General features: G+C 35.7%; 1 protein-coding gene across 1 annotated transcript; it reads right to left on the minus strand.

The window, feature by feature from the left end:
* Positions 1–290: 290 nt before the first annotated feature.
* LOC128724362 (transmembrane protein 70 homolog, mitochondrial) lies at positions 291–10,734 on the minus strand. The gene is made up of 3 exons (XM_053818088.1): positions 10,546–10,734; positions 571–960; positions 291–515 (listed from the first exon to the last, which is right to left on the minus strand). Exons 1-3 carry the CDS (start codon positions 10,732–10,734, stop codon positions 300–302), a joined length of 795 nt encoding a protein of 264 aa, XP_053674063.1. The 3' UTR covers positions 291–299.
* Between the last annotated feature and the right edge of the window lie 742 nt (positions 10,735–11,476).

Consider the following 11,476-nt stretch of genomic DNA (forward strand, 5'->3'; position numbering starts at 1 on the left):
CTTGTTTAAATAATTTGTGTTTGGAACGAGTTGTGTATGGCTCAGAATACTATTGGTTTAGTTGGTTATTGTTATTTATTTAAGAACGGCTTGGCCGTATTTAGATTCGAATAATTATTTGTGAGCTGAAGGGCATTTCCTTCCAACAGCCGCAGAGAGCCTGCAAGGAAACACTAAAAAAACGTTTGGCAGTCAAAGTGCTAAAGGAAATCAATGCTGACTAGATGGTGTGTACAAGTAGAAAAGCACTGTGTTATTTTAAAACATTAAACATTATTCTCTATGGTATTTATTTAGCGTTATCGGTCTGTTTTAGCTTTGTTTTCACTGTTTGCAGATTGTCGAGCCTCTTCAAATTTAAAATCTATCGGTTTGTCGTATCCCATGATTTTAATATAGTGATCGGGGTCAGGGAACAGCTGCGGATCAACAAACATGGCTTTGTTTTTCACCAAAAATGTCGTAAATAATCCACCCACTTCTGGGACAGAAACATCTTCAATTTTAAAATGAGTCTAAAATAAGAATATAATTTAGTATAAAATATTTAATATCTTCACGGCTCCTTACCTTCTCCCGTCGAAGAAAAAATGTGATCGTTGTAGCTGTATACTGCTGTTTTGCAGCATCATAGTAAAGTTCCGTGACATACCGTTTTGTTACCAAATGTAGCAAAATCGGAGTGACGAATGTGAAAAATCCTGCAAATCCACAAACAGCCACAATCATCGGCATACCGCCTACTTTGCTAGCTTGTTCGAGCAAGATTGGTTGCGCAACGATGCCGCCTATGCTAGTGGCCAGCGAAAACACCTTAACTGCACGTATTTGTGGTGTTAAACTTCCGTAGTATACTCTGTTAGTGGCATCTAAATCCTGAGAATTTGAAATGGCGTTCGCATTGTTGCTTGAACCCGATGCCTTCGAGCACAGAGAGCGTACGATGATAGATCCATCACGCTGCGGTTTCAATGAACAACAATGTTCTTCTGCAAGCACTTGAAAAATGGCTCGTTCAACTCTATATTTTGGTACTGCACGTACAAGCCGCGGCAGGCTTATTCGCAAGGAAAACATGTTTCTGCGCTGAGTTCAGATTGGTATTCCTTGGACAATTTTCTGTTTTAGCCGGCCTACTGCAACTTTTAAAGCACGAAATTGTATAATATTTGTTATTATGTCACTTTGACAGTTCATTGAAAGAAGAAATTTTACTTCATACTCTTTTACAATCGCGTGAGTGCTAATTGTCATCCATCAATTGTTATCAAAAGAACATTTCAAATTGTCAATGAAAGTAACGACAATTAAAATAAGTTTTTACTATTCTGCTCACTTAAAAAAATAAATAAAAATAAAATGAAATTGTAAAAGAGACATGTGTTTTGGAGCACTGGTCGACTGGGTAGTTTTATTATTATTTATTTAGGGACGGTCAGGTCGTATTGATAAAGAGCTTGTTTTAGGTTAGTAAGGAATGCGCTGGAACTGGAACTTTTTAATTATATAAAGAAAAAAAAGACAATACTCAATTAAATCAACTCGTTGATATACCTTTCTTTCAGTGCTAAAGCTAAAGGTGTGTAGCAAACATTCCCGTGGATGTTCTTCGAATCAGCCAAATTTAAACGCATAATTTAATAGTTAGACTAATTATTAAAATTTTATTGACGAAAGTAATATTTCATCAAACCGTACTGTATATAATAGTTTGTGTCAGGGTTTTCTGCACCTTTTAATGTTATATTTTTACTCTGTTACCTCAACATATATTTGTTAGTGGGGCTTTATTTTGCTCTTTGTTCAAATGAGTTTTTTCCCAGAAATTTCTCACAGGGTAATAAGGCTGTTGAAATTTGTTGAGTTTTTCAAAAACTTATCATTTCTTAGTTGTAAATTTCGTCCATTAGCGTACCAATTTTTTATCATGTCGTTGGCTTTTTTTCGGATTTTTGCTAGTCTACGTAGATGCCTTTCAATATTTCGGTCAAACGTTTTATTTCGTCAAATAACGCCTTTGTTGCTCTTGCATGAATCGATTCAAGTGTGATCAATTCACTAGTCGGCGTAATTATTTCCTGTCATCTAATCGTTCAGTAAACTCTCAACGCTAATTATTGCTAAACTATTCGAACTATATATTGTTTTTGACTCCTTAGTTGAGTTTTTTGAAAAGTTTTGCTGAGTTCATCAAGTTTCCCAAATTTGATACTGTTCTAATGTATGTTTGTGATAATGGCGATACTTTTTCTATATCAAAAGTTTTCACATTTCTGTTTAAAAATATAATTTTATTCGATCTATATACTAGGATATACTAGTATTATATACTAGTATTATATACTAGGATAGATGTAATTTTAAATGATGGTTTCCAGTTTCTCTTATTTCACTATCTATCATCTATTTCACTATTTATTATCATTCACTATCTATCATCATCAGTTCTGCTGGTTGTCGTCCTTCGTGTAGAAGCAGCGTCTGGCCAGGAGCGTCGTCAGGCCTGGTGGAGAAGAGGGAGTTGTCCGAGAAGAGTGCGGTGACAACATAAAAACACTTGTTCACTTCACTTGCGACATTTATTCGTACGCTTCCCGAAGGCTGAGTGGCCGTATGCTTTGATCCGGGACCTTTTTAGGTGAATTTTTTAAGTAGTGTGTAGATAGGTGTAGGTTTTTATCTAGTTTTAAGGTAGTTAGATTTATTTTTAAGGAAGAATGGGGTCCGTCCCCGATAGATGGCCTTGCGTGCCATCAACTTCCAGCCATGCGTGCTGAGATTTATCTAGCCAGGTAGGGAAAGTTTTAGGCAGAACAGCTTAGGGCCGGTACCAATGACTAGACAGGATTGAAAAATTATAAGGCTCAGTACCAATGACTAGACAGGATTGAAAAATTATAAGGCTCAGTAGCCACACCTAGCGTAGATACTCAGGAATCAGAGTAGGAACCTAGATTAGATGATGTCATCACGTTTTAGGGATGTCATCACCAAAGTTGTACACAGACATTAGTATATAAATAAATTATATGCCATTTATTGGTCCTTCATGAAGGCTGAGTGGCAGTAGGTCGTCACAGCCATTGTGGTCTTGTTTCACCAACTGTTTTCGTATAGCTGCATATTATATTTTTCATTTACTTATATTTCTGCTATTCATATCTCTTACGATCACTCACTAGCATATAACCTTACAGAACTTTAAATTTGCTTTTTTTTCTTGACTATTCGTATCACATTCGCTTGCGAATTGGTTTCTAAGTGACTGGTTTTCTGCGCATGGTACTCACATATAGAACACGGATGCTTCGCCACCAACGACAAAGAGTCGAAGCTTCTCTGCAAGGGAGTACTGTGTCTGATTTTAACGCTAGAGCGCAATTATTATTTGTTTTTAAATTAAGTGTACTGCGATTGCCATTTACCAAAAGTTCGTTTGAAAGTTCTACAGATCGGCACAAATTAAAACGCACAGTTTAATCATTTAACTAAAAACCAAGATTCTATTGGCAAGAGCTATGTTTTTGTAGGCCTATCTGCGAGAACCACTTGAAGTTGAATAGATGTGTTAGCATAATTCATGTGTAGTCAGCAAAATTCGGTGCGCCGCGACAGCGGCACTTATTGGAGTGCAGTTTCTCGTTTAAATTTGAGCATGTTGGTTCATGGCTGAATGGATGGAGCAATTCGAGTTTAGGTGGAAGAAATAAACACTCGGCGTTTTAAATTACAGCTACAGCTTTACCCTACCCGACCTGCAGGATGCGTACAGCAAACGCTGCATATTTTTGTCGTCAGCGTACTAGCGTTTGCACCCTAATGATCCAGCGCACTGTCGATGGAATGCATTTCCAGTAAGCATTTGTGTGAGCGTATGCATACCGTACGTAGGCAGTGTTGGCCGAGACATGTGAGGCGGTCACATCGCAACGTAAACATAATTTTTGTGCATCGGAACCGCAACGTAGATCGTTGGCATGTGTCTCGTAGCAAGCAGGCATTGAGGGAACCTCGATCACATGCCTACAATCAGTTGGTATGGGGCAGTTGAATAATATAAAGTGAAGTGAGCATAACTACAACTGCATCACCTACCGTAGTTTTTTAACGAGCAATCTCCCTCTTGAACAGGGCTGACGACATTTCATCTGGTGATAGCGATACTTCGCCATAACACTCAGGATAGCCAAATCTGTGGTAGGTATAGAGGTAAGTATTAGTAGAATTAAAAAAATACCAATTGATCGCATGCAGTACAGCTCCTATGCAAGTGGAAACTGTGATCGGTAGTGTGTTACAAAAAACAAGTGCGCTTGTTGGGCGAAAGAGTATTTGCTCTACGAGGCCGTTTCGTATGGGTAAATACCGAGCGTAATTCAGAAAATGTGGTTGCGGATCAGCCATTGAGATCAATTCCAGTGCTATCGTGGAAATTGAACGATCAGTTACGAGACTGTCGCAAAAATCTGCAAAGCAAGACTTTGCTCTTCCTAGTATTCCATCTGCTTGAATATCTATATTTTTGGGAGTAAGTGAAATTTAAGGTTAACTATGTTGTTTTCGAAAATGCATATCTGGAAACGTGTAGCCTAAAGTTTGAATCGACTGGTTAGTGATTCCTGTTAGTTTGATGCTGGTTTGTGTGTATAGTTTTTGTGGTGATTCTCTACTTTGAAGAGTGATATGTCTGTTTCTGTGTCTACAATCATTATGCTGACGGTATTTTTAGCAATAAATATGTTTAATTCATTGAAATTGTTGGCCGACAAATTTATTGAGAGAATTGCAAATTGCCTTTGTCGGCATTTCTTCTAAAAAGTGTAATTCATTTTGAGTAGCTAAGAAGACTGATGTTTAATTATTGTATCTTCCATAATCTCGGAGTTGTCTATTGTTTATGTATCTCGTGTTTATGTTTGAAGGTCGATATTGTTGTCTTTGAGTTGTGGTGCCAAATCTATTAAATGCTCTGGAGTTGTAATCCCAGATTTGTAAGTGTGTAGTTATTGTTATAATTCTTATATCTTCTGTCATTATGGTATTTCAATGTATTGTGTAAGTGTAATATTACAATCGGTGGAGCTTTCACGGATATGATCGTCCAGGCGATCTTTGGAAATCTAGAAGAGTTTTCCTACATACTGGAGTGTTGGAGACTTTGAGGCCTTACCTTGGGTAGGGGGACACTCAAAGCTCTTGAATAGAAACACGAAGCGTTAGGTTTGCTTATCGAACTGTGTCTCTTTCCACTCTTAAGATTTCTCTTTATTTATACTCAATTACAGTTTTGCTATATCCGAATTGTTTGATACAAATGTTTTATGTTGATGGTTAGATGTTTTGATATATCCAGCTTATTTTTTAGCTTAGTCAACTCTGTATCAAAAATACTATAAATGTTTTGATTCGATGGTTCCGTGACGGGCGCGATGACCGACCTTTGCTTTGGCGCAAATAAATGCTTATTTGGCTGCCTGGTTTGGGTGGCTACTTTGGTTTTTTTGCGGATATATGATGTCGTTTTACATTTGTGCATTGATCATCTATTTTTGCATTCTTTGCTTGAATGTGGGAAACGGTGTGTTCGCGAGTTGGTTCAAGCTTAATGTGCTTCAGTAGTGTATCAGTCTTCATTAGAGTAGGGTGTTTTGCAGGCATGCTACACCTCCCCCCTTTAAGAGAATAACGCAATGGCATGAAGTTATTCTGATGTATATTTAATAAGCCTGTTCTTGTGTACTATTGAGATTTTTTTATTGTGTCATTTCGAATTTATTGGATTTGCTGATCTATTGGCAGAGATTTGTCTTTTTTGTTTTTGATTAATTAAATTTTCCTTTGCTATTGCGTTTGAATTTTGTAGTTTATATTTCATTTCATTGTAATACTCATCTATGCTGTAAACTGGTTCTATTTTGTTTTTGATTATGTCTTGAGGTAAATTAGCTTTTCTTCCAAAGACAAGTTCATACGGTGAAAATTTAGTATCTGAGTGTGGTGTGGTGTTGTAGACAAATGAATAAAATTTAGTCCATTCATCCCAATCGCCGTGGTGTTCATTAGTATATGTACATAGGTACTCATTTGAACATCTATGATTTCGTTCCACTGAACCTATTGTTTGAGGGTGATAGGCTGTTTCAAATGTTTGTTTGATTTTGAGAATTTCTGATATCTGTTTTACTGCTTCATTGTTGTATTCTAAACCTTGATCTGATTTCATTTCCATAAAACTTCCGTAAGTTAATATAAATTGTTCTACAAGTGCTTTAGCTATGGAGGTTGCTTCTTTGTTAGGAATTGGTATTATTACAATATATTTCGTTAGTTCACATTGAATTGTTATAGCGTATCTGTTATTATTGTTAGTTTTCGTCATAGGTCCTATGGTGTCAATTTCTATTACGTCAAAAGGTTTAGAAGGTGTTGTCGTCACAACAGCTTCTTGTCGGGTATGTCTAAGTGTTTTGTTAGTCTTGCATGCTTTACAGTTTTGTACGTACTTTTTGATATCATTTTTCATATTCTTCCATATATATTTCTCTTTTATCTTCAATAATAATCTGTACTGGCCTACATGTCCTCCCGAAGGGGTCACGTGATAATTGTGTATTATACTCAGCCTCTCTTCCTGCTCTGATATCCACCTGGGTGGTATATACAAGATTATTTCAAAACCTGAAATGGCTTTATTACCTATTTCTTTTATGGTTTGCAGGGAATAATATTTGAATAAATTGTCGTTTACTGACAATGCTAGCTTTTCTCCATTAAACTTTTTCGCGATTTGGCCTAGTTCCAGAAGAGCAAGCTCTAGCGCTTGACTTCCATTTGACGTTGCCTTAGTGTTTTTGGGTATCATAGTTTTCCCTAGCGCTTTCTTATAAGTGTGATTGTACACTGTGAGGTTTAAAATTTTTCCAGATTCCTCAGTTTGTATTTTTAGTAGTTTTTTAACTTCTGATGTGTTATTTGCCTGCCAGATGGAGGGTTGATCATTCCTCTCCTTTTCTGCTGGCGAAGTTGGTACTATGTTTGAATTAATTCTTTTTTTTGTCATTGCTCTTGTGTTTACTCTTAGCACTGTTTTAGTGTTTTCTTTTTCCGTTGGTATTATCGCCTTTAATTCGTTTGAGTTTATCCTCACTCTAGATAATGCATCTTCTGCTACGTTTGCTTTTCCTGCTAGGAATTCGATTTCAAAGTCGAATTCTTCTAGATCTAGTCTTATTCTTGTTAACTTAGGCTTAGGATTCTTCATTCCAAAGAGGTATACTAGTGGTAGTAGGGATTTTAAATTTTCGACCGTATACGTAGGGTTTGAAATAGTGAATTGCAGTTAATTCCTTTTCAATTATTGGCTTATTCTTTTCTCCTGGAGTGAAGCTTTTACTGGCAAATGCGATTGGAAAGTCATTGCCATCGGTTAGTTGTGATAGTACTGCACCACAAGCAGTGTCTGATGCATCAGTTGTGATTATAAATTGTTTCTCAAAATCTGGATATTTCAATATAGCAGGAGATAATAGTTTCTCTTTGAGCTTGTCAAATGCTTCTTGGCATTCTTTAGTCCATATGAACTCTGTGTTCTTCTTAACAAGATTGTTTAATGGCTTTGTAATTTGTGCAAAGTTCTGTATGAATTTTCTATAATAGTTACAAAATGCTACGAATCTTCTTGATTCGTCTGCGTTAGTTGGTGTAGGAAAACTTCTTACTGCATCAAACTTACTATCGTTTGGAAAAATTCCTTTATCTGTTATTTTATGACCTAGGTAAGTTACTTCTGATTTAAAGAAACTACACTTATCTGGATTAAGCTGAAGGTTATACTTTCTTAATCTACTAAAGACTTTGTACAGGTTACTGATATGATGCTGTGCACTGCATCCAGTAACTATGATATCGTCAATATATACAAATGCTAGCTCTGGTGTTAAACCAGCCATAGCTATAGCCATCAGGCGTTGAAAGCTGTTTGGACTTATGTGACGGTGCTGTGAATGCAGTGAGGCTTCTTGAATCTTTTTCCAATGCGATTTGATGAAAACCTGACATTAGGTCTAGGGTGCTAAAAAATTTCACTCGTCCTAGCTGATCAAGTATTGTGTCAATTCTGGGAAGCGGGAACTTATCCGGAAGAATTTTTTTGTTCAACTGTCTAAAATCTACTACTAATTTCCATTTTTTGTTTTCTCCAGCTGATTTTTTGGTACTAATAAAATTGGCGAGTTATATGCTGATACTGATGGTTCTATGATATTATCTTTCAACATATTTTGAACTTAACTATTAATTTCTTCTGTTTGAGAGTAAATTTGTTTATAGTTTGGAATGTATGAGGGGATGTTGTCTTTTAATGGAATTTGCTGTTTGTAAAAATTGTTTGTGGTCACTGGTTCGTCGTCTAGACAAAAAATATCTGCGAATTTAGTTATAAGGTTAATTAATTGGTCGTTGGCATATTCTGGTATATCATTGTTTTGAATTTTGTTTATAATTTTGGAAACTCTTTCTCTATTTTTCGGTACAGTTTGATTTACGCATTGGTAATTGTTAAGTGGCTCTATTTCTGGTTTAATGTCTTTGTTGTGAATAAAGACATTGTTTTCAGTAGTGTTTATAAATTTGATTTTCTTGCAGGTTGGTGAAATTATTGTGTTACCGTAAAATATTCCTGGGGTTATTTCTTTTGCGTGGATTAAACTATCTTCTTTAATGTTCGGTATTTTTATACTTCGTATTACTTCGCTTCTAAATGGTAACATAAAACCGTTATTTAGATTGTCTTCTATTGGGTGTTCAATGTTTCGTCCCTGGTGAAAAAATGTTAACGTCCATGTGTCGTAATTAATATGGCATTTGTATTTTATTAGGAAGTCCCTTCCTAGTATACCATCTGCTTGTATATCGATATCCTTTGGGAGTAAATGGAATTTATGGTTGACTATATTGTTTTCGAAGTGCATATCTGTAAATGTGTATGCTACAGTTTGAATTGATTGGTTAGTAATCCCGGTTAGTTTGATGCTGTTTTCTATGTACACCTTTTGTAATGATTTGACTTTTTATACTTCGAAGAGAGATATATCTGCCCCTGTGTCTTCAATCATTGTACTGACGGTATTTTTAGCCATTGATTTTTTAATGTAATGAAATTGCTGGCCGACAAATTTATTGCAAGTATTGGCAATTTGGTTCTGTCGGCGGGTTTTCGAAAAAATGCTCATCATTTTGTTTAGTTAAATAGGCGGATTTTTGATTATTACGACTTCCATAATCTCTTTGTTGCCTATTATTTATATATCTTGGGTTTTGTTGGTTCATGTTTGGAGGTCGATATTGTTGTCTTTGATTTGTAGTTCCAAATCTGTTAAATACGCCTGAATTATTATGTCTGATTTTTTGGTTAGGTGTGTAGTTGTTGTTATAATTATAATTATATCGTCTGTCATTATGGTATTTAAATGTATTGTTATTCTGCCTTTGGTTGGAATTATACCTCATTGTCATCACATTTGCATTGTCTTTGTATAAGTTTCGTTTTCTAGAACTTTTTGACATGCTGCTGATACTGTAGCAAATTGTCCTGCTTTGAGAAGAATTTTAGTTTCTTGGTTGTAGATTTTTTCGATCAGTGTTTCAATTCCTACTTTAATGGTCATCTGATTTGCTATTTGTTCGGGGATTAATTGGTCCAGATAAATGCCTTTTAATTTTGCGATTAGTAGTTCAATTTCATCGCATAGAGCCTTTGTTTCTTTTGGTTTGAATGATTTAACAGTGTGGAAATGATTCGGTCTGGTGTGATTTTTTCATGACATCTTGTTTTTATGTCTTGTAGTAGGCTGACGAAATTATTTATAGAGAAGGGGAGCCCTATTCTTGATTTCCCGGTTATTTTGGTCTTGTGAATCTTATCAATATATCTTCATGAACTCCTGGGTTATATTCTTTAAGAAATTTAGCTAAATCTATGAAGTTGTCTAAATTTTCTGCTGATCCATTATACGTTTGGACTATTGAAGATGCTGTTTTTATATCAAATGTCGCCATTTTTTATTTTTGTAAAGTTTTCCTAAGTTTGATTAGATTGTATATTATGTTGGCTGTTGTTTTGAAGGAAAGTCTTCCTGCTTCTAGAATCTTGCTGTCTATTATAGTTTTTATTTCTTCGTATTAGTAATTTTTTGGTCGAAATCTTGGTGTGATTCATTAAGATTGTCCAAATTTTCTAAAATGGTGTTATATGATGTTTTGCTTCTATTTAGTTTTTCTACTAATGTTCTATACCTATACTTTCTGTTCGGATTTTTCCTTGATGACGATTTTAATTCTCTTATGTCCCTTATCTTCTTGTATATCGTCCCACTAGTTTTTTTCTTTTTTTCGATTGTAAGGATAAAAACGGACGAGGTATATATTTAAAAAAAAATTTTATTATATTTTCATTTGTAAGGTTTTATTAATGACCTCATATTGAAGGTCTGCTAATATCGCGTAGGTGGTTTTTTTGTTAATATCAAATTTCTTGTACCTTAGTACTGTTTCCGCCCATTCTTCGAATGCCTCCTGATACTCTCCGTCCGAGAGTTTTAACACCTCTTCTAATACGCGTAGTATTAGTTCTTCTACTTCCGTGGTTGTCGGGCCGCAGGTTTTAGCTACCCAGCGTTCCCACTCCTGATATTCGGTAGTTTCCTCGATGTTGTTGTTGGTGACGGGGCTTCCCATTATGTGGAGCTTTTTGGCGATCTTCGTGGTGTCCGTTGGAGGGATGGCTGCAACTGAATGGCTTTTTCACTTACTTGGGCCATATTTATATGGATCTATTAAAATTGTCACTTTGTCAAATAAGCACTTTGTATATATATTTTTTTTTGTTCCAGTACTTTGTTCACTATGTTACGCTTTGGTCACTGTTACCACGTGTTTTGTAGCGTAAGCGCTTTCATTGATTTATTGCCTTGTGCTGCCAATTTTTTTTTTTACTGAGGTAGAATTGCCTTCATTGCTTGTTTCTTTGCTTTGGTCTTTAATTGGTTATACACCACTGATCCGATTTCGTTGATTAATAACATTGCCACCACTATGCATAACAAGTTCAACTTTAGTTCTTGCGAAATGTGCTGTTCGGTATGTGTTTCTTGGTTTTGGATGATCATGATATCATGATCTCCTTTAACGTTTGTTTCGGGCTTAGCACCAGAGTTACCCATTTTTGTAATTACACTTCACTTATAGTTGTACTTTACTATTCACATCCGTGCCATGAAATTATTTTCAATATTATTAATATTATAATAATAATATTATGAGAAGATTGCAGCTTATGGTCACGGTCCACTTCGCATCTGAAGATTTGCAGACTGAAGTCACGGTCGTCATGTAATATTAAAAAGGCAGAAGGTTTTGATCGTCCAGGCGATCGTTGGAAATCTTGAAGAGTTTTCCCATACTGGAATGTTGGAGACTT

Source organism: Anopheles nili, chromosome 3 (genome assembly GCF_943737925.1).
Source record: "Anopheles nili chromosome 3, idAnoNiliSN_F5_01, whole genome shotgun sequence".
Classification (NCBI taxonomy): Eukaryota; Metazoa; Arthropoda; class Insecta; order Diptera; family Culicidae; genus Anopheles; species Anopheles nili.